The sequence below is a fragment of the Mandrillus leucophaeus genome, unplaced genomic scaffold (genome assembly GCF_000951045.1).
Source record: "Mandrillus leucophaeus isolate KB7577 unplaced genomic scaffold, Mleu.le_1.0 Scaffold118, whole genome shotgun sequence".
NCBI classification, from domain to species: Eukaryota; Metazoa; Chordata; class Mammalia; order Primates; family Cercopithecidae; genus Mandrillus; species Mandrillus leucophaeus.
In genome coordinates, this window is record NW_012100098.1 from 2026853 (window position 1) to 2050959 (window position 24107).

The 24107-nt window shown below is 42.6% G+C and overlaps 1 protein-coding gene across 2 annotated transcripts in view; it reads right to left on the reverse strand.

Annotated features, from left to right (window-relative positions):
* Positions 1–24107, reverse strand: part of SLC4A8 (solute carrier family 4, sodium bicarbonate cotransporter, member 8) — a 129018-nt gene that overhangs the window by 63733 nt on the left and 41178 nt on the right. For both annotated transcript variants that reach the window (XM_012002467.1, XM_012002472.1), the window contains one exon: positions 9800–9881. In XM_012002467.1, the coding sequence (XP_011857857.1) occupies positions 9800–9881 (82 nt within the window). The remainder of the gene's footprint in view (positions 1–9799; positions 9882–24107) is intronic.

Sequence of the window (24107 nt, forward strand, 5' to 3'; positions counted from 1 at the left end):
TAAGGTTATGCATGCAAAATGCTTAACACAATGCCTGGAATAAATTGTAGCAGCCTAGGATGTATTCATCCTAGGATCAGCTTCCATTATTTTATTTTCTACATTGTAGCACACACAATCTAGAACAGTACTAAAAGAGACTAGTTATAAGTCATGAGGAGGGTGAGACTAGGGTTAAAAAAAAGACATTAAATACTGTACGGAGAGAGGGGAACATGAGAAAATAAGTGACCCAATATTGTTTCCTCCCTAGTTCCTCTGCTCCTATTCCTTCTTCTCTTTTCCTCCTATTCTTTTCTTCTTGAGACAGTATCTCACTCTGTCACCCAGGCAGTAGCCTGGTCATATCTCACTGCAACCTCGAACTCCTGGGCTCAAGCAATCCTCCACCTCAGTCTCCCAAGTAGCTAAGAATACAGGTGTGCACCACCACACCCAGCTAATTTTTCAATTTTTTGTAGAGACGGGGTCTGGCCACGTTGCCCAAGTTGATCTCAAACTTCTGGCCCCAAGCAATCCTACTGTCTCCACCTCCCAAAGCGCCGGGTTTACAGGCATGAGTCACCACATCTGGCCTCGTTCCTTCTATAAGCCTGCTTTTGTTTTGATCCAGATTTCCAGGTCTCTGTCACCTCTACCTGGCCTCCCCTTGCCTTCTTGCCAAACCTGAAGCCCAGAATTTGGGGCTGCTGATGCTCCCATGCCCAAGGCACCATGCCTTGGTCTTCTCCCATTTCTGCCTGGTTACTGCTGCTCAGCACTCTAGATCTCAGACCCATTCCACACATCTTCCACCAGAGGAGCTGTTCTAATCCTTAGCCACTGTCTTCAAATCCACAACCTTATCCACTTTCCTTCCTGCTGAGAGCAGGTGACATTGCTTCAGTTCTTTTCTTTTCTTTTCTTTTCTTTTTTTCTTTCTTTTTTAGATAGGGTCTCACTCTGTGGCCCAGGCTAGAGTGTGGTGGTATGATCACCACTCACTGTAGCCTTGAACTCCCAAGTTCGAGTGATCCTCCCATGTAGCTGGCACCACAGGTGTGTACCACCACACCCAGCTAATTTTTTTGATTTTTAGTAGAGACAAGGTCCTGCCATGTTGCCCAGGTTTGTTTCAAACTCCTGAGCTCAAGCGATTCCCCTGCTTTGGCCTCCCAAAGTACTGGGATTACAGGTGTGAATCACTGCATCCAACCCTCACTTCAATTTTTCCTGAGAAGAGACGGAAGAAGTTCTTCTCTTCCTCAGTCTGGCCCCCTCTCCTCTGCCAAGCTGGGTATGTTAATGAGTATGACTCTCTATCTCATTGCCTCCCACCTCTCTAATGTCCTGTTGCTTCTGTTATCCTCAGTCTCTCCTTTCCATCCATCCCTGCCACAGGTTTCTCCTGACTTCTTAAAAAGAAACCTTCCTAAGCAGTGCTACCCTCCCAAGCTTCTGCTGTTTCCTCTTTCCTTCTCTATCAAACCACTTCCAAAAACAGACACAGCCTGACTCCCTTTCCTCACCACTTTCTTGTTCCACAGCCTCTGCACATGGCTTCTGATCCCAGTCTGTGCTGAAGCTTCCCTCGTTAGGGCCACCACACCACTCATTCACCAAATCTCTATCATCTTACATCTCTCTCAGCTTAGTTCAAAAGACTTTCTTGAGAGCCCACACGTTGCAGGCAGTATCCAAACCACCTGGATGCTCTGGGTTCCCTGAGCTCCGGTGCCACTGCCCTCCCCTGGTTCACTTGCACTACTCTGACTGTGCTGCTCCATCCCCCAATAAATCACCAAAGGAAAGCTCCTCAGGTTTCTGTCCTTGGCCCTTTTCTTCTCTCTTTTTAGTGTTAAACACTCTTCTATTTTCAAAGTTCACTTCTGCAAATGACCTTCAAATCTCTATCTACAAAGATTAACATGTCACAAAGCAAACTCACCATCCTCCATCTCAAATCGGTCTTATACTCATTTCATGTTTCTGTTCATGGCCTTGCCATTTTCTCAACTTCCTAGGCTTGAAACCTGAGCATTACCTTAGATTTTCAACTCTATTCCCTTTCTCTCTCACTGTACTTTCTATAGATTAGGGCCATCAAAACTCCCACTTTGACAAAGTAGGGGCCCCTTCCTGTCTCTCACATTAAATTAACCCTGCAAACAAATCCTCCTCGTTACAGCTCTGATCATGTATGGCTCACCCATATGAATTCAGGACCTTCATGCTCAGTACTCAATCTCCTTTTTAGTCTTTTATACTTTTAATACAAATTATACATTCAGTGGGAAAATAAAATGAAAAACCTCTCAAGAATTGAGTAATGAGCTCAAGAGAAATAAAATGTAGAAATCCCGGACGGGCGCGGTGGCTCACGCCTGTAATCCCAGCACTTTGGGAGGCCGAGGCAGGCGAATCACAATGTCAGGAGATCGAGACCATCCTGGCTAACATGGTGAGACCCCGTCTCCACTAAAAAATACAAAAAATTAGCTGGGCGTGGTAGTGGGTGCCTGTAGTCCCAGCTACTTGGGAGGCTGAGGCAGGAGAATGGCATGAATCTGGGTGGCAGAGGTTGCAGTGAGCAGAGATCACACCACAGCACTCCAGCCTGGGTGACAGAGCGAGACTCTGACTCAAAAAAAAAAAAAATGAAAATCCCACATGCTCACAGAGAATCAACATTCTTGGGGCGGGGGGAAGAAATCTAGAGATGTATAACTGCCATGTACCTCAGCAACCAAATGGCCTGGTTTTGACTCCATCTCCTCCTCATGGCCTTGACTGCTGTACCCACCATCACCTCATACTCTTTTCTCTACCAGAATCAAACTGCTATTCCACAAAAGTGTCAATGTTTTCTAAACATTGGCTTGGCTCACTTATTCAAGATGCACTGCAAATACATCTTCCTTCTTGGTATTATTTCTGATTTCCCCCATCAGATGTGCTGCCTCATTCCTTTAAATTCCCAGTGCCAGGCCAGGCACAGTGGCTCAAGCCTGTAATCCCAACACTTTGGGAGGCCAAGGCAGGAAGACTGTTTAAGGCCAAGAATTTGAGACCAGCCTGGGCAACTCAGTGAGACCTCATCTCCACAAAAGGTATTAAAAAAAAAAAAAAAAAAAGATAGCCAGGTGTGGCGGTGTGCACCTGTAGTCCTAGCTATTTGGAAGGCTGAAGTGGTAGGATTGCTTGAGCCCAGTAGTTCAAAGCTGCATGAGCTTATGAGCTATGATCATTACCACTGCACTCCAGCCTGGGTGACAGAATGAGACCCTATCTCTAGATAGATAGATAGATAGATAGATAGATAGATAGATAGATAGATAGGCAGATTCCCAGTACCCTTGGTTAGCGCTTTTCTCATGTACTTATTTTTCTACTTTGCCTCAAAGTTAAGCAGCTATCTCTCTTATTATCCACTCTTCACTTGCAATTTCCTCAGTGTCCCAAGCTAGACCTTTCTCTCAGAATGCCTACATAATCAAGCATAGTGTTTCACATATGGTCATTGTTCCACAAATGTTCAGCAAATAGAATATCTCCTAAGTACCTCCCTGCAGAGCATAAGCCCTTAGGACCTCCTCAGGAGTACATAATCTGACCTAAGAGGGCCTCTGACTCTGACCTGAAAGGGGCCACAAAAGGAACATGTAACCAAAGTGAATGTGTTTAGGGCAAATAAAGTACTCACTAGGGCATGGGGAGGCTGATAAAGTCCTAACTGACCTGAGAATGGAGAGCTTCATCAGGAAGACTTCCCCGAGAAGGAGACTTGATGGGAAGAGTTGCCAACTCTTTATCTTCTTCTTTTCCCAGCAATGGGGTTTCCTAAGGCTGCACTCAATTTCCTTGATAGTGCTCTCCACTTCCAAGTCAGGTTAAAGTGCCTTGGGTGCCACTCTAACACCTTTCTCTATCTGTCTCTCCTTTTATTTGACCTCTCTGTTCTCCAAATTCCAAAGTGATAAAGCAAAATAAAAAAGAAACAGTAAGGATTAGAGGATAAGATGATCAGAGACCTGCTAGAATGTTAAGAGGCAGGAGGATAAAATGTTTAGTATCCGGTGGAATTGCACTTCTTACCCTCCTGTCTCAGGAGAGTCTTCTGTTGCCTCGTGTATATCTCAGGTCATTTTTAACAGGCAGATCTCTGAACATAATGGAGTCATCTTGCAACTTCATAGAAACAGAAATATAGAGCCAGAGGAGGTCATCTGCTAAGATGTGGGATTCCAGACCCTGACATTATCAGTATAAACTATAAAAAGCATATAGCATGAAAATACTAAACTGAATACCATCTTAATAAAATATCATTTGTTAACTCATTATGTTCCATTATAGTATGTTAATGAAATCCCTGTAGCACACTACTGAGACCAACCCAGGTGGCATTAGCAGCAGACTAGAGTCAAGCAATTGTGCCAGATCCTGTCCCAAGGGCTGGGGATACAATAGTGAACAGAACAAAGTTTTCAGGACACATATTCTGGTTGGAGGAGGTCAGAAATGAAAACAAAAAAAACATTTAAATATTGATTATTACTACGAACCAAATATGGTGCAATGCTAGAGTGTCTAGGGAAAGGGGTAGGATGGAGAAGGGAGACTTTAAGATGATTAGAGGGGACATCTGAGTGATAAGAGGGAGAGGCCATGAGAAGACCTGGGAGAAGAGTGTTCCAAGAAGGGGGAAGATCAAGTGCACAGGTCCTAAGGTGGGAATGTGCAGAGCTGGTTCTGAGGCAAAAGGATGGCCAGTCGAGCCAGGACAAGGTAGAAAAGGGAAGGAAAGGAGATGTACAAGGACAGAAAAACAGGCAGCGGCAGTTCATGAAGAATCCATGGGCTGTAAAAAGCATAATTAGATCCTGAACAACCACTTCAGGCCAGGCACAGAGGCCCACACCTGTAATTTCAACACTCTGGGAGGCTAAGGAAGGAGGATCATTTGCATTCAGTAGTTTGAGACCAGCCTGAGCAACATAGCAAAACTCCACCTCTATAAAAAATAGAAAATTAGCACAGGCATGGTGGAGCATGCCTGTAGTCCCAACTACTTGGGAGGCTGAGGTGGGAGGATCACTTGAGCCCAGGAGGTTGAGCCACGATCGCACCACTGCACTCAGTCTGGGTGACAGAGTGAGACCCTGCCTCAAAACAAAACAAAACAAAATTTAAAACTAAACAACCACTTTGGCCTCTAAAATGATGACCTGGGTGTTGTAAAATCTAGTACAGCTAGATAGAGCTGGGCTTAGGTTAAGAACAGCTTCAGTGAGAGATGACTTTCAGTTCTTCAATAGAGACATCCCAACCATGGGTTTCTTCTTCCCAACAAATCCCGCAAAGGATTACTGGTCAGGCTAGAACCTCTACTTCTCCTTGCTCCTTGAGCCCATTCCAAATACTTCCACTGGGCTCACACTGGTATATGGCTAGTATTATTTAATTTTAAAGGAGAAATTGAGGAGGCAGTGATTGGATATTAGAAACTGCATTATTAGATTCCATGTTACTGGTTTACATTACTCACTGTCACTATTAAAGTAAAACAAGGAGGCCAGACCAAATGACTTCCCGGGCTTGTCCAGATGATGGCTAGTCCAGGTTCTAACGTTCAAGTCCTGTGAAAGTTTCAGGCTAGGTTATTCTTCAGAAAAGACATGATGGCTCAATTGTTCTCACTGTCCTGACTTACTACTGCAGAAAGGGACCACAGAAGGGGCTTAGTAAATGTTTGCTGACTGAATAATACATGGTTTTGCTTAGTATCTAAATTCCCACTATGTATGTTTGAGGCATAATGGGGAAGACATCCTGTAGATGCCTTGAATGGTTCTGTAGGAAGTAAGGTAAAGCTTACTTTAGTACAATCAATTCTCATGAACATTAGCCAATCACAATGCCTGCCTTTTGAAAATATCAGAGAGACAGGCAAAAAAGAAGTCAAGTTCGGCAGGGGGTCAGAGCTAAGAAGGACCAAGTGGCTGTTAGAAAATCAGGCATCATTTTATAGTGTGGGGGTTCTAAAGCAAGGATTTGGATTTTGTGAGAAAAATTGGCAGAAAAGATGACAGACAGACACTAGGAAATGAATATAGCACCAATAAAATCCAGTCCATCTAACTGGAATCTGGCCATCCAGTGACTTCATTAAACTAATTCTGTGGTCACTTTGTTGGCCATTCAACCGCTCTTTGCCCCGCTCTTCTACCTACCAACTCGCCCAAATCCCATTTCTTCCCATCTAACTCCCTATTCTTTTTTCCAAAAAGGGTCAAACCTAGTCTTTTGGAACTATCTGCGTGCAAATAAAGTATTCCAATTTAGTAAAAATTACGGGAAAGATGTAATTTTACTGTATATTTAAAAAATAAGTACATATACACATGCAGAGAGCAATCTTTAGTGAACTGGCAATGAATCATGTGAAGCAGGACAGGAACCATAGGTTTGACCTACCCTGCAAATGGAGATTGGGCCTACCAAGGTACAATGCAGTACATGCACACTGTTTACCCAGCACTCACACAGAGCTCATTAGCACATACAACAAGGTGCTCAGCTCCTCTGGGCTTACAGGTTAACTCAAGCCCAGAAAGTGTTCTGTGTGACAGAGCAAGACTGCCTCAAAAAACAAACAAACAAACAAAAACAAAAAACCCATATTCTTGGACTAGAGGTTGTTGTTTAATATAAATAAATAAAATGGGGTAAGGCAGTGATTTACAGTTTATGTCATGTGAGCAGAAGGTATGAAATAAAGGGGAAGGAAGACCTGGAGATTTTTTTTTTGCACCCAGCACTCACACTGAGCTCATTAGCACATACAACAAGGTGCTCGGCTCCTCTGGGCTCATAGGTTAACTCAAAGTCAGTAACCGCGGAGGTGAATCTCACATGTCAAGCAGCTGTAAGCCTTTTTAAAAGTTATAAATATGACCAAATGGCTCTTACCCCTGTTAAAAACATATTAGAAGAGTTCATTAATCTAGTAGTTAATCTGGAATAATGATCTGCCGGAAAAAATGGAAAAAGCCATTCCTCTAACTAAAGCAACTGCCTCTTGTTCCTCTGGGACTGGGAAAGTCCACTGAAGCACATCATGGACTATTGCTGTTCTTGAGTTTATCTTTGGAAAGTGTTCTGATGTTTGCTTTTGACTCTTCCTACATATTTTAAAAAAAAAAAAAAAGCAACATAATGGCTTAATCCAACTTCTCTTACTGATAGAATTAATTTATGCAAAAAGACCCACACTTAGAAAGTTTCTAACAATGTGCACAGACTAAATCTCAGAAATAGTTCTTAAAATGGGGTAAGGATAGCCAGGCATGGTGGGACATGCCTGTAGCCCCAGCTACTTGGGAGGCTGGGGTGGGAGGATCACTTGAGCCCCGGAGGTCAAGGCTGCAGTGGGCCAAGACTGGGTCACTGCACTCCAGCCTGTGTGACAGAGCAAGACTGCCTCAAAAAACAAACAAACAAAAACAAAAAACTCATATTCTTGGACTAGAGGTTGTTGTTTAATATAAATAAATAAAATGGGGTAAGGCAGTGATTTATAGTTTATGTCATGTGGGCAGAAGGTATGAAATAAAGGGGAAGGAAGACCTGGAGATTTTTTTTGCAGCCACAGAACCTTGTATCATGGCATGCATATTGAATCTGGACACAATTTGCTTCTGCGTTCCATCAAAATGGTACTCATTTTATTCTATGCCTTCAAGAGATAACACTACCCTGAGAACAGCCTCATTGAGTCCTAGGGCTGCCTTCAGAGTGAGTCTGGGTGGAACCCACAGCACAGCCAACCCTACAGCAAATCCCAACTTTCTCTTCTCTTCTCCAGAGCTGGTCTAGAAGCACATCAGGCCTGAGATCCGGTTCTAGCTTGTCCACCATTTGCATGTAATGCTTTTTTTTTAAGTGTTAACATAAATAAGCTTCTAGTTTTCAAAAAAGTCTGTGTACAAAGGACCATCTCCCAGCACACTATGCACTAGTAAGGCTATCATCATAGGAGGCTTTCTTTTTTAGCAAAGTAGAACATGCATAAAGAACAGATGATGTCATCTGGAGAAGCTGCTCCCACTGCCTGATCTCCATGGATGGAACCAGTTATTAAGATTCAAGAGAGCTTGTCCAGGTTTCTTATTCTACTCCCAAGTAGACAAGAGTGTTCATAAATGGTTACCTCTTTGCTGAGGGCAAAGGTCCAATGGTGCTTGCTATAGGACAACTAAACTGACAGCAACGTGGCCCCAAGATGCAACGAGAGGGTAGAGAGATCCTGGGATTATCAGAACAGAAGAAAAGGCAAGAGCAACATACAAAAATTTTATTTGATGGGGCAAGATACTGAGGTTGGGTGGTTAATGATAGTTACTGTCCTCCCTTGCAGGCTGTGTGGCAGAATGAAAAGAGCAGGATTCTCTCCCCAGCCTCACTTGCTATTAGGCTCGATGACCTTGAGCAGTTTCCTCATGTGTAAAATAGGGATAATGATACCTACCTGCCTGGGGTGCTATGAAGATGAAAAGGACAACTTGTATAAGGTGCCTAATCTAATGCCTAACATTCAATAAATGTTAGCCTTCCATTCCACACCCTTTCCTTCTCCCACTCCCTCCCAACTGCTGCAACTCACATTTTCTCTTCCATTTGGTCAAAATAACTTGGAAAACTTCACCTTGGTATACCCAAACACCACTGACCTCCACAGAGCCACCCACCATCAGTTCTCATGGTAACAGACCCAGAGGCTGAGTCAGCCTCTACAGCTTCCGTTCTCCCCATCAAAAGGACAAGTTTTCTCTGGAGGTTGTACAACTTTGATGAAAAAACTGTCACGGGAACAGGCAGTACAGAGAGAACATTTCACATGCTGTCTCAGGCATCAGAAAGTTGCTGTTTCATAGCCTTCAACATTGCAGGGGATGCTGCAGGGATTTCACAAAGGCTTTTGAGCCAAATGTGGCTTCTCATTAAAGCTATACTGGACATGAGCCTTCCTCTAATGAAACTGAGCATCAACACTGATAATCAGAAAACCATGGCCAGGTGTGGGTCCAATTCCTAACACTCCTAACACACCAGCTAGTCCCCAAGGGAAGAAGGAAAGCAGGACACCACACAACGGTCATGTGGGGAGCCGGAGGTGAGGTGTAGAGAAAGGAAGAGCTGAAATAAGGTAAACTGGATAGAGTGGGTCATCCAAAATGCCTCTTCCTTCCTTTCCACTTCAGCTGCGCTTTTACATAACTTTGATGTTATGAACTCCAGAGTATGTCACAGGTGTGTTCCTGTTTTCCCTCTTGTTTAGATGAAAACGCCAGGCAGAAATGGGTATAATTAGAATAGAAACAGTAAATTTTGGAAATGGGATAAAAATAGGGTGTTATAGCCAAACTGAGTTTTTAAAACTATTTGTATTTTATTTTCTCTTTAAGTTTTGTATATATTTGTATTTCCAGGCAGTTGTCAAGAATCAACGCACCGAATTGAGTACATCACATTCTCAAAGAACAGGTAATTTGTTAATATTTATATTGGAATTCACGGTGTTCAAAGCACTATCCCCTATGTGGGCAATTAGATCCTAATGATATCCCTATAAGGTAGTACAGGTATTAGTATCCCCACTTATATTTACCAGATGAGGAAATTGAGGCTAAAGGAAATCAAGTGATTTTTCCCCAAGGTCATACAGCTAGTGAGAAAGAGTTAGGACATAGAGCCAGGTCTTCCCACACCAGGCTGCCCCTCACCAATTTCCCTGATTACACAGCACAGCAGTTCTTACCTTCCAGCTCTTCTTTTTCATAGTGAATGTTGAGAATTGTACTGGTCCCACCCTGATCCACCACAGCTTCTTCATCTGGTCTCTGTTTAAACACAAATAAGTAGTCACAGTAATACACATACCTCATTGAAATATAAAAATCTTGTGTATGCCAGATCCTTTTGAGATACTTATGGGGAAAATACAATGGTTTACATGCATTTTTACATCTGAACTTCACAATACCTTTTAGATGCAAATATGGCAGCCATTCTCTCTCTCATTTTATAAATGAGCAGACTGAGACTCAGAGAACATTAAGTAATGATGACGCAGGGTCACAAATGTCATAAAAGGCAGACCTAGGACTGAGCCTAGGTCTTTAAAAAAAAAAAAAAGAGAGAGAGAGAGAATGGGTCAACCAGGCTATATTGCAGTGATACAATCATAGCTCACTGCAGCCTTGAACTCCTGGGCTCAAGCAATTCTCCTACCTCAGCCTCCAGAGCAGCTGGGATTACTAGGACATGTCATGAGCCCAGGTCTTCTGGCTGTAAAACTCATGCCTTTTCCACCTCCACACTCCATCTATACCTCTGTGTAACATGCTGGCATTTTGCAAGTGCTATGAAGCAGGTTGTCCCATTTGCTGTAGATTGGTCTCCTTGGCCTCTTTGCAGCATTTGAGCCTGTTTACCACACACTGTCCTTGAAATTCTCCATCCTGCTCCACTTACCAGGCCTCCTCTGTCTCATCCTTAGGCCTTTTCTTCCTCTAACTGTAATTTCCAAGAAAGAGCTCTCTCTTCTTTGTTTTCCTCACTTGAGACTTACAATTTCAACTGCAATCTGAAACTGTGGTTCAGTAACTGATAAGCCACTAGGATGCCACACCTCAAGAACCATGTGTCTAAAACCCAACTAACTTTCCTTCCAAAACTAACACCCTGTGCTCATTTATTTATTCCTGCCAATGGCATCATCATTTATTAGCCCACAGGTGAAGTTTCAAAGTTACTTATTCATCCATTCCACATGTTTTGAGTGCCTACCATATGCCTTCAGGTAGCTAGTTCCCTTTTCTTACCAAGTCTTTCTTCCTTTGCAATTTCTCTAAAAAATTAATTTTCTTCTCTCATCCACTCTTCACTACATGCTCCAACCCTTTAAATCATATTAGGCTTTTTTTTTTTTTTTTTTTTAGTAGAACCACACCCACCTTCTTTACTTAGTGCTGCTCTCTCTTCCTGGAACTACCATTCTCTCCCTGTCACTCCCACCACCTGCCATCACCTTTGAGAATGATCAAAAAGATCATCCTCTCTTTGATCTCAGCCTCAACACACTTACGTAGAAGCCTTTCCTGATTACGCACCCCCACTTCCAAACTAAGCTAGGTTCCCCATTTATATACCCTCACAGCACACTGCAATTCTCTTAGTAATAAAATGTCTTGGCCGGGTGTGGTGGCTCACACCTGTAATCCCAACACTTTGGGAGGCCAATGCAGGTGGATCACCTGAGGTCAGGAGTTCAAGACTGGCCTGAACAACATGGTGAAACCCCGTCTCTACTAAAAATAAGAAAATTATCTGGGTGTGGCGGTGCATGCCTATAGTCCCAGCTACTCAGGAGGCTGAGGCAGGAGAATCACTTGAACCGGAGAGGCAGAAGTTGCAGTGAGCTGATATCACACCATTGTACTCCAGCATGGGCAACAGAGTGAGACTCTGTCTCAAAAAAAAAAAAAAGTCTCCTCTGTTCCTTGAGGAAGGAACTACATCCATCTTCCTCGCCACTGTATCCTAGCACCCAGCACAGACTTTTCACATAATAGGTGCTCAATAAATCTTTGTTAAAAGACCGAATACACAATTCTCAAAAGACAAACAAATAGTTAACAAATATATGAAAAAACGCTCAACGTCACTTATCATCAGGGAAATGCAAATCGAAACTACAATGAGGTATCATCTCACTCCAGTAAGGATGGCTATTATCAAAAAGACAAAATATAACAAATGCTGGCCAGGATGTGAAGAAGAAACAACCCTTATACACTGTTGGTGGGAATATAAACTAGTACAGCCACTGTGGAGAACAGTGGAGGTTCCTCAAAAAAACTACAAATAGAACTACCATATAATCCAGTAATCTCACTACTAGGCATTTATCCAAAGGAAAGGAAATCACTACATTAAAGAGATATCTGCATCCCCATGTTTATCGCAGCATTATTCATAATAGCCAAGATACGAAATCATCCTAGGTGTCCAACAACAGATTAATGGATAAAGAAAATGTGGCATGGTCGGGCGCGGTGGCTCAAGCCTGTAATCCCAGTACTTTGGGAGGCCGAGGCAGGCGGATCACGAGGTCAGGAGATCGAGACCATCCTGGCTAACACGGTGAAACCCCGTCTCTACTAAAAAAATACAAAAAAACTAGCCAGGCGAGGTGGCGGGCGCCTGCAGTCCCAGCTACTCGGGAGGCTGAGGCAGGAGAATATCGTAAACCCGGGAGGCGGAGCTTGCAGTGAGCCGAGATCCGGCCACTGCACTCCAGCCTGGGCGACAGAGCAAGACTCCGTCTCAAAAAAAAAAGAAAAAAGAAAAAAAAAAAGAAAATGTGGCATATATACACAATGGAATACTATTCAGCCATAAAAAGGATAAAATCCTGTCATTTGAGGCAATATGGATGGAACTGAAGGACATTATGTTAAGTGAAGCCAGCCAGGAACAGAAAGTTAAACACTGCATGTTCTCACTCATATGTGGAAGCTAAAAAAAGTTGATCTCATAGAAATAAGAAGTATAACAGAGAATATTAGAGACTGGGAAGGCAAGGGGGAAGAGGGTAGGGAGAGATTTGCTAAAGGATAAAAAATTACAACTGTATAGGAAGAGTAAGTTCTAGTGTTCTATACTACAGTAGGATGACTATAATACAGAGTTTCAAACAGCTAGAAGGAAGATATTGAGTAACCTCAACACAAAGAAATAATAAATGTTTTAAATGATAGATATGCTAATTACTCTGATGTGATCACTATACATTAAATGTATTGAAACATCACTATGCACCCCAATGAATATCTACAATATTACTTAAATATTACTTGTCAATTTCAAAATAAAATTTAAACGTTTTAAAAGAATGAATATAATGGCACCTATCCTATCAATACCCTGAATCACAAGACCCTGAATTATTTCAAAAAAACTCTTAGCTGATTTCCCTGGCAATCTATTTCCCTTCTCAAACCTGCAACTCCAGCCAAGCTGACTGATCCCGAGAACACTGTGCACATTCCCACCTTCATGCCTTTGCTCATATTGTCAGGTCATCTAGTCATCTAACATCCCACTTCCCCAAACTTTCCAGCACATTAAATCCCCACCTCTCCTGTATTAGTCCGTTTACGTTGCTATAACGGAATACCTGAGACTGGGTAATTTATTAAGAAAATAGGTTTATCTTGGCTCACAGTTCTGCAGGTTGTACAGGAAGTGTGGTGCTAGCATCTGCTTCTGGTGAGAGTCAGGAAGCTCACAATCATAGCAGAAGGCAAAAGGGAAGCTGGCATATAACATGGAAAGACAGGGGACAAGAGAGAGGGGAGGGCCCAGACTTTTAAACAACCAGATCTTGTGTGAACTCAGAGCAAGAACTCATTCATTACTGTGAGGATGGCATCAAGACATTCATGAGGCATCTGACCCCATGACTCAAACATCTCCCACCAGACCCCGTCTCCAACATTGGGGGATTACATTTTAACATATTTGGTGGGGACAAATAGCCAAACAATATCACCTTCCTTCTAGAACCCCCTCAAGTTTCCAGCTTACTGTTCCAAAGTTACTATTTTGTAGTTATCATCTATGCTCCCAAATAAGACAACTCTGAACATAAGGCAATCCATTTTCCCAATGGGAAGATTCAAATACAGTTTTTGAGGCCAACTGGAATAAACAAATTTTTAGGGAAGTAAATAAAATAGTCTAATATCTACTTAGGATATTTTATTTATTAAATTAGCTTTATAGACACTTAAAATTATATATTATTACTACCATGGAAAAATGGAGACTCCACAATATAACGTTAAGTTTAAAAAGCAAGATGGAGAAAACTGTATGACAAATCATAAGTGTTTGCTTACATTTTAAAACAAATAGGCCGACCACGGCGGCTCATGCCTATAATCTCAGCACTCTGGGAGCCCAAGGCAGGTGGATCACTTGAGGTCAGGAGTTCAAGACCAGCCTTGCCAACATGGTGAAACCCCATCTCTACTAAAAATACAAAAATTAGCCGGGTATGGTGGTGCACGCCTATAATCCCAGCTACTTGGGAGGCTAAGGCAGGAGAATCGCTTGAACCTAGGAGGCAGATGTTGCAGTGAGCCAAGATTACGCCACTGCACTCCAGCCTGGATGACAGCGCGAGACTCCATCTCAAATAAATAAATAAATAAATAAATAACAAATAAAAGAAGAAAAAGTCACAAAAGATTTTTTTACATAGTTACCTAGAGAGGAAGGAGAGAATAAGATGCAAGAGACAAAGATAGAAGCTAGACTTTTTTGAATATACCTTATTTTGTAAATAATTTACATAACGTAAAATTAAAAATTTTAAAGTAATTCCCCAAAATCAAAAACAAAATGAAAACAAAGGTCAAATTGATAGTGTAAATTCCAAGAGAAATTAATCTAAGTAACATTAAAACATAATAAACTGACTAAACATCCTTAGTGGCATATACTCGAAGGACAAAGAAGAATTTTAAAAGATCTCAAACTGCTTTTGGTTATCTTATTTTTGGTTGTAGTGCTGGTGTTGGTATTCTGAGGCTTGTTGTGTGTTGTGAGATTAAACAAACAAGTAGCTATGTGAACTTATTCTGTCACTCCCAATGCGGCTGAGGACTGGGATTCTTGGCAAGGGAGAAAGGAGATACAGTTTTAAGACAAAAGGTAAATAAGAGCCATGCAGTCCTAAATTTGAATTGGAAGTATCAACAATAATATATAATGTGTTTTTATTTTTAATGTTTTTAAATTTACAAATTTATATTTTCTAGCTCTGCCCACTCAAAGGCTTAGAAAAAAATGATCAATCAGTAGCAATGAGTATAATTAGTACCTACATTATAGTCTCTTAAAATACCATTTTGTAATAAAAGGAATCAGAGCCCCTTGGAGAAATGGTTGGTCATAGGTCCCAGCCAGGAAATGTACAAGGTAAATCTAAAACATCTTATTATGTTAGATACTAAGGAAGCACTCAAAGACAACTAGGGTTGTGTCCTAAGGACTCAGGAGCCAATTTAAAGGGGTCTCTTGCCAAAAAATAGGACAATTTGAGCATCAGTAGGGTAATGCCTACAACAGATTGACCATGTCAATATGTTAAGATTCATGAGTTCACTTCACAAGGTCACTTTTATTTTATTTGTTTATTTATTTATTTATTTTTAAAATAGAGAGGTGGCAGAGTTGGGGGGGTCTCACTATGTTGCCCAGGCTGGTCTCAAACTCCTAAGCTCAAGTGATCTTCCTTCCTCAGCCTCCCAAAGTGCTAGGATTACAGGTGTGAGCCACCACACCTGGCCTCACACGGTCACTTTTAAAATTAACTAATTGGTCACATTTGGAGGATAACACTAATGAACCAACTCATTACTTTGAAAACTGGCAAATAATTTATCTGGCGTTTCCTAGATAAACTGTACCATAGAGTGGTACCACAGAGTAGATGAGAAAAGCTTCTCATTATGGAAGAGAATAAATGAAAAGGGAATGATGGAACAAAACCATTTTGCAATCCCTAATGGATTGCACTGATTTTCAACAGCCACTAACATCACAAAGAAGAGACAATCAGACATTGTATGCCTCCTAATGAGAGACCATATCACCACCCATGAGGTAATCTTACCAATTAAATTGTCCCTGAATCTGATCAAGCCTCTAAATCCAAATACCAGTTTACTGAAAGTACAATAAAACACAGTTCCTTGAAAAACAACACCATGGGAATACAATCAGCAAAATCCAGACTGTGTCCCCTCAAAAGTTCTAGAAGGATGGGTACTGTGTCTTATATTCATCAATATCTACCCAGCACCCAGTACAATGTCCAGCACATGGTAAGTATCCCATACATTTCAATGAATGTTTATTAGTTTTATAAACTCTTCGATAATTGATCAGATGTTTTCTCATAAAACTATATATATAAATAATTATATATATGAATAATTATTCATGTTGGCTCCCCTACTGGTTTTTAATATCCAGAGGATAGGAATCAATTAATTATAATACTTGGTACTGTCTTCAGACACCTGACATAGCAGAGAACACAGTGGGAATCCAGAGGAACAGAGGGAGGGAGGGTAGGAGAGATGATTGATTTCTTTAAAATTGTAACTGCAAAATACAAAGAGCAAGGTCAATCATCTGAAAAATTCAGATTGAAAAACTTTCTTGTTGTTTGTTAGTTTCCTTAATTTAGATTGGTTAACCACAGCCTAAATTCACTGAATAATTGTTCATCCATTTTCTTTGTCTTGCCAAAGAAAACAGAGCCACTGTCAATAACCATTAGCGAAAGCATTTGAAAGGTCAGGCTTGAATGTGAACGTGTGGACTTTGTTTGAATCCTGGTTCAAATAAAGCAAGTATTTAAAAAAAAAAAAACTACAAGGTACTCGCATAAATGTAAACAACTAAATGAAAATTTGATTATATTAGGAAACTATTTTTTCAGTATAATAATAATCTTCTGTGTTATGGCAGTTATGTCGTTTTTTAAAAGAGTCTTTAATCTTTAGGGCTACACACTGAAATTTTTACTCATGAATGAATATGTCTGAGATTTGGAGAATAGATGAACATAGATGAAACAAGATTGTGTGGCCAGGCTCTGTGACTGATGCCTATAACCCCAGAGCTTTGGAAGCTGAGGTGGGAGGATCGCTTGAGGCTAGGAGTTCGAGACCAGCCTGGGTAACATAGTGAAACCTCGTCCCTACAACAAATTCAAAAATTAGCTGGGTGTGGTGGTATGGGCCTGTAGTCCCAGCTACTCTGGAGGCTCAGGTGGAAGAATTGCTTGAGTTGGCCGGGCGCGGTGGCTCAAGCCTGTAATCCCAGCACTTTGGGAGGCCGAGACGGGCGGATCACGAGGTCAGGAGATCGAGACCATCTCTACTAAAAAATACAAAAAACTAGCCGGGCAAGGTGGTGGGCGCCTGTAGTCCCAGCTACTCAGGAGGCTGAGGCAGGAGAATGGCGTGAACCCGGGAGGCGGAGCTTGCAGTGAGCTGAGATCCGGCCACTGCATTCCAGCCTGGGCGGCAGAGCGAGACTCCGTCTCAAAAAAAAAAAAAAAAGAATTGCTTGAGCCCAGGAGTTGGAGGCTCTAATGAGCTGTGTTTGCACCACCAAACTCCAGCATGGCCAACAGAGCAAGACCCTGCCTCAAAAAAAAAAAAAAAACAGATGGTGTGTTCATTGTTGAAGCCAAGTCATGGGTACATGATGACCCATTATGCAAAAATCTCTCTACTTTGCTATATGCTTGAAATGATCCATAAATTTCAGGCACATACAAAGTGTGTTTAAAATCATTAAAAATGAAAAGAAAGGAACATCAGGTCTCTTTGGTCTGTGCTTGCTGCAGATTTCTCACAAATTAGCTATTATTTCCTCTGATACTATCATTTATTTATGGCAAAAAAGATCTCTCAATTGTGGTCCATGGATTTCTAGGGTGCTTGTAAATGGGCTTCAGAGGATCTGTGGGAATATGTGTGAATGTGCACTTTTCCTGGGAGAGGGTCCATAACTTTCATCAGATTCTCAAAGGGGCTTGTGACTCAGAAAAGATTAGAATCATGAGAAACACATTATATAAGCTTAGGAGAGAAGGGAAAGGAAAGAAGAGGTGAGAGGAGGGGAGGGAAGGGGAGGGGAGGGGAGGGGAGGGGAGGGAAGGGGAGGGAAGGGGGACGGAAAAAACCCTATTTCTGAGTATCCTCTTTTCTGAACTTCCTCTTAGTTCACTGATAATGACCCACTACGTAAATGTGAATTGACTTGAGTGCCTACCTCAAGGACTAGAAAGATAAAAAGAACTAAGAGGGTTAAATACATATTAAAATGCTGAAATTGCAAAGCAAGCCTTGAGAGAGAAAGCATTGTTATGAGCCTTGAAAAATGAATGAATTATAACTGAGTAGCAGACCAGATTCTCACTTACAGTAAATGGAAATTAAAAGGCACGGGCAGAGCTAAGTCTTACGTAATGGCCCCAGCTCCTGGAAGCAGCCACAGAGGTTACAGGGGACAGGGAAGGTGGGGAGCAGAGCCCACCTCAAGCTCTCTCTCTAACACACTTCCCCTGAGGCTCCTCTCTGGACCTGCGTGGTGGTGGACCTGCCCAAATGAATCCCACCTCCTTTCCTGCAGTAGGTCTCAGATTTTTTACCTCAAAGAACCCTTTCATCTTTTTCAGTGTTTTCAGAGAGTATATACAATACCATTCTACTTCACTCCCACCGCTAACCCTGCCAAGAGCCCCCCCAAAAAAGTCAAGTGTTTATTGAGTTCTAATACATTCAACTATTTAAAAATCAACAAATATAGAGATGATTTCCAGGGTTTGTTTGTTTGTTTGTTTTGAGACAGAGTCTTGCTCTGTCACCAGGCTGGAGAGTGCAGAGGTGCCATCTCAGCTCACTGCAACCTCCGTCTCCCAGGTTCAAGTAATTGTCCTGCTTCAGCCGCACGAGTAGCAGAAGTGCTGGTATTACAGGTGTGAGCCACCACGCCCAGCCATTTCCAGGGTTTCTAATCAGCAAACCACGGTAATACACTTATATACCTCACATTGTGTTTTACATATATTGCCTCACTTAATCCTCAAAACAGTTCTAAATCAAGGCTAAGATCTCACAAAAGCTAAGTGGGATAAGAACTCTAATCAAGTCTGTGTTCCTTACTAACATTAGTAAGTCAGTATGCTAAGACTGCCAAAAGCAAAGAACCTGGCCATTTAGTCAGAGGGACTAATCAGGGATTAATGCCCACAGTTAAGAATAGCTTAAGATCCACATTATTACTTTCTTAAATCATTAGCGCTCCAGAATCCTGCACCCCAAACTGCCCTTTACTGACCAGACCTCCAATAGTTCTTCATCTCCTTATTCACTTCCATCCTCCTCTTTATCCAGCAGAGCCTCGGAATGCTGGCCCTTTGGAGAGCCCATCACCAAATCTGACCCATGGGTCCCCAACTCTCCAATGCCCTCAAATACTTTCTCACTGAATGAAAACACCCTATAGAAAAAAAAAATCCACGGGGACTCATGCAGCTGTTCCAGACTTCCTCTTCTCAGTGGCCATGAGCTCCTAAATACCCATGAGCTTCCCATTCTAACTGTTCAGCAGCCTGCCAGAGGCTTAAAATTCCAAAACAGCTCTGGTTTCTCAGTGATTCTTTTGCTGAACCCCACTTGGAGTCACTCCTGTTCAGTATAGATTACTAGATAGTACACTGTGATAGAGAGATTAATAGTCCTCTAAAGAGATGCACATCCTAATCCCTAGAGTTTGTGAATATGTTGCCTTATAATGGCAAAGAGGATTAAGGTTGCAGACGGAGGTAAGGTTGCTAATCAGCTGATCTTACAATAAGGAGATCTTCCTAAATTATGAAAACCATTATATAATCTCAGTGTAATAATAAGGATCCTTAACGTGAAAGAGAGAGACGGAAGACTAGAGTCAGAGAAAAATCTGATGACAAAAGTAGGTTCTGAGAGATGCTATGTTTCTGGCTTTGGAGATGGAGGAAGGGAACTATGAGCCAAGGAATGCAGGCAGTCTCTAGAGGATGGCAAAGGCAAGGAAACATATTCTCTCCTAGAACTTCCAGAAAGAAACAGTCCCACCAACACTTTGATTTTAGTCCAGTGAGACCTGTATCAGATTTCCGAACTATAGAAGTGTTAGATGATAAATTTGTGTTTTTTAAGCCACCAAATATGTGGTAATTCGTTATGGCAGAAATCGAAAACCAATACATATATTATGACTTCCTGACTACCAAGACCAGGATCAGTAAACTTCTTACTACCTATGGGAAACAACCAACCTCTCCATTATCTAAGATCTGTTGCTGTTACCTGGCAGCAGATTTAGAATAGACATGATCGCTTTTCTGTGTCCTGATTACTACCATGACCCTGTCTACCCTTGCCAAAGCAAACCATGAGCTAAGACAATTACCTACAGATTTTGAAGGAAGTAAATTTGCAGTCTGAATTGTCCCCAATTCTCTGCTCAAGTCTCTGCTTGGCAAGTCTGCCCACATCTCTCCTACTGAAGCTCCCCAGCAGATCTGGGAAAACCAGATAAAAAGAATGCCCACAGGTTCCCCAATTCTCACATATGGAAAGAATACCTAGTATGTGTGAGGAGAGGGTGGAGGGGTATGTGCAACGTAATGAGAAGAGAAACTGCTATCTACAGTTGATATTTTTATTCAATAATATGAGCAAATATTTACTGATTGCTTACCATAAACTGACTATAACCCTCAGAAAAGTTGACCCACTCCCTACAGAGCCATTCATTCATTCGCTCAGCAAATATTTACTGAGCTCCAACATGTGCCACAGTCACTGGGCACTAGAATCCAGGTCTCCTTCAGAACTCTTGTCTTAGAGCTTTTTCAGGTTCATCATAAGACATGGGGTGTAACTCTACTCCCATCAGCCATGTTTCTCAATTATCACCCACTTACCAGGGGTTATTATTCTGAAGATTTCTGCAAAATTTTCCATTCTGAGCAGACCTGATCCACATAAATTGCCCAAATTCACGTGCTTCCCCATCTACCACTTTCACCCTCCCTGAACTTTCCTTCAGTCCCCAGCACCACTTGGCTCAAGGGTTCCAACCTCACCAGTTTTCTCTTTCAACACCTCCTTCTGCTTGTTCTGAAAGTGCTTATCAGGAGAACTGTGAAGCTACCAGGTGTCCCCAGTTCCAGTCCAAAGTAGGGGCTTTCCTTAAAGCTTTCTGACTTCCTTCCTCTATTACTACCCCCTATTAAAAGCTCATTGACTCTTAAAATTTCAATAACTGGCTGAGCGTGGTGGTGATGCCTATAATCCCAGCACTTCAGGAGGCCAAGGGGCGAGGATCGCTTGAGAACAGGGATTCAAGACCAGCCTGGACAACATAGTGAGACTCTGTCTCTATAAAAATTAAAATAAATTTTAAAAAAGCTGGGCATAGTGGTTCATGTCTGTAGTTTCAACTACTAGGGAGCCTGAGGTGGAACGATCACTTGAGCCCAGGAGGTCAAGGCTGCAGTGAGCTGAGATCATGCCACTGCACTCCAGCCTGGGCAACAAAGTGAGACCCTGTCTCAAAAATAAATAAAAATTTCATAACCACGTTCAGAGATCTCATCGAAATGATGACTAATGTAGGTCTTCATTAACTCATCCTGAGTTACACCAATGGCCTCCTAGCTGGCCTCCCTTGTTGCAGTCTCTTCCCATCCTGTCTTCCCAAACACTTAGTAAGTGCTTATTCAGGGCCAGATACTGATACAGGCATCAAAGACACAACCACAGTAACGCACAGTGACTAAGGGCACATCCTTTGGAGAGACGCAGTCCTGGGTCTGGCAGGGCCACAAGCAACTCCGGCACTTAGAATTACTTAACCTCTCTATGCCGGGCCAGGTGGCTCATGCCTATAATCCCAGCACTTTGGGAGGTCAAGGCAGGTGGATCACCAGAGGTCAGGAGTTTGAGACCAGCCTGGCCAACATGGTGAAACCCCGTCTCTACTAAAATACAAAAAATTAGCCAAGGGTGGTGGCAGGCACCTGTAATCCCAGCTACTCGAGAGGCTGAGGCAGGAGAATCGCTTGAACCTGGGAGGTGGAGGGTGCAGTGAACTGAGATTGTGCCACTGCACTCCAGCCTGGGCAACAAGAGTGAAATTCCATCTCAAAAAAAAAAAAAAATTAAAAAAAAGAATTACTTAACCTCTCTATGCCGGGCCAGGTGGCTCATGCCTATAATCCCAGCACTTTGGGAGGTCAAGGCAGGTGGATCACCAGAGGTCAGGAGTTTGAGACCAGCCTGGCCAACATGGTGAAACCCCGTCTCTACCAAAAATACAAAAAATTAGCCAAGGGTGGTGGCAGGCACCTGTAATCCCAGCTACTCGAGAGGCTGAGGCAGGAGAATCGCTTGAACCTGGGAGGTGGAGGTTGCAGTGAGCTGAGATCATGCCACTGCACTCCAGCCTGGGCAACAAAGTGAGACCCTGTCTCAAAAATAAATAAAAATTTCATAACCACGTTCAGAGATCTCATCGAAATGATGACTAATGTAGGTCTTCATTAACTCATCCTGAGTTACACCAATGGCCTCCTAGCTGGCCTCCCTTGTTGCAGTCTCTTCCCATCCTGTCTTCCCAAACACTTAGTAAGTGCTTATTCAGGGCCAGATACTGATACAGGCATCAAAGACACAACCACAGTAACGCACAGTGACTAAGGGCACATCCTTTGGAGAGACGCAGTCCTGGGTCTGGCAGGGCCACAAGCAACTCCGGCACTTAGAATTACTTAACCTCTCTATGCCGGGCCAGGTGGCTCATGCCTATAATCCCAGCACTTTGGGAGGTCAAGGCAGGTGGATCACCTGAGGTCAGGAGTTCGAGACCAGCCTGGCCAACATGGTGAAACCCCGTCTCTACTAAAAATACAAAAATTAGCCAAGGGTGGTGGCAGGCACCTGTAATCCCAGGTGGCTCATGCCTATAATCCCAGCACTTTGGGAGGTCAAGGCAGGTGGATCACCAGAGGTCAGGAGTTTGAGACCAGCCTGGCCAACATGGTGAAACCCCATCTCTACTAAAAATACAAAAAATTAGCCAAGGGTGGTGGCAGGCACCTGTAATCCCAGCTACTCGAGAGGCTGAGGCAGGAGAATGGCGTGAACCGGGGAGGCGGAGCTTGCAGTGAGCTGAGATCCGGCCACTGCACTCCAGCCTGGGTGACAGAGCAAGACTCCGTCTCAAATAAATAAATAAATAAATAAATAAATAAATAAATAAATAAACAAGAAACCAAAAGAAGAACAGTTCAGTTGTTATAACAAGTCATATGTTATAAGAAAATAAAACAGGATCATCTTAAAGAGACTGACTGGGATGAAGGTTCAGAGAAAGCCACTCTGAGGAAGTGATACTCCAGTTGAATCATGAGAGGACCTGGGTAAAACAGCATCCTGGGCAGAGGGAATGACAGGAACAAAGGTCCTGAAGTATGCAAGACTCACTGTATTGAAGAAACAGAAAGCCAGAGGAGGTGCAAGAAAGAGAGTGGAGGAGAGGCAGTCCTGGGAGGGTGGACTAGAGCCTGATTGTATTCAGACTTGGTAGGCCATGATAAAGAGTTTGGATTTTATTCTAAAATGCACCAGGAAGCCACTGAAGGGTTTCAAGATAAGACGTGACATGATCTGATTTGTGTTTTTAAAAGCTCCCTGCGGCTGCCATGTGGAGAGTAGTCTTATAGAAGGGCAAGGAAGAAAGCAGAGGGAACTGTTAGAAGGCTAGGGCAGTAGCTCACATCTTCGAAAACAGCACAGCCTTATGATATTTAGAGGTGATGTCTGGAACCTCTCTATTTACATCAAGTTACACAATCTGCTCACTTTACAAGGCCCATCTCCACACAGCCTAATCGGCACACAGAAGGTTTAACTGGTCATTGCCAATCAGTTGACTGTCTCTCCCGCGAGTCATCCCCATCTCCCTTCCTCCTTCTACCCTCATTCTCTTTTCCTCCCTATCTCTCAAGTTCCCATTTGTCTATATTACGTGACTCCAGCTTTCATGAGGTCCTACTGTTCCCATTGTATTCCTTTTCTTCTCCTCACCCTACCACCCATGAAAGTTTCACAAACTAGATATAAAGGAGATATTTTCTATCCTACTCCAGATCTATCCTACTCACAGAACACTAACAGAAACCTAAGGATCATGATGTCCTCAATAATACAACCTGTTAACACTGGGCATGTTAAGGACACTGTATCCTCACATCCGTTCCAACCTATTCTCCCCACTAAAGCCAAAGAAATCTTTCAATAGGAAAATCTGCGCGGGACGCGGTGGCTCACACCTGTAATCCCAGCACTTTGGGAGGCCGAGGCGGGCAGATCACGAGGTCAGGAGATCGAGACCATCCTGGCTAACACAGTGAAACCCCGTCTCTA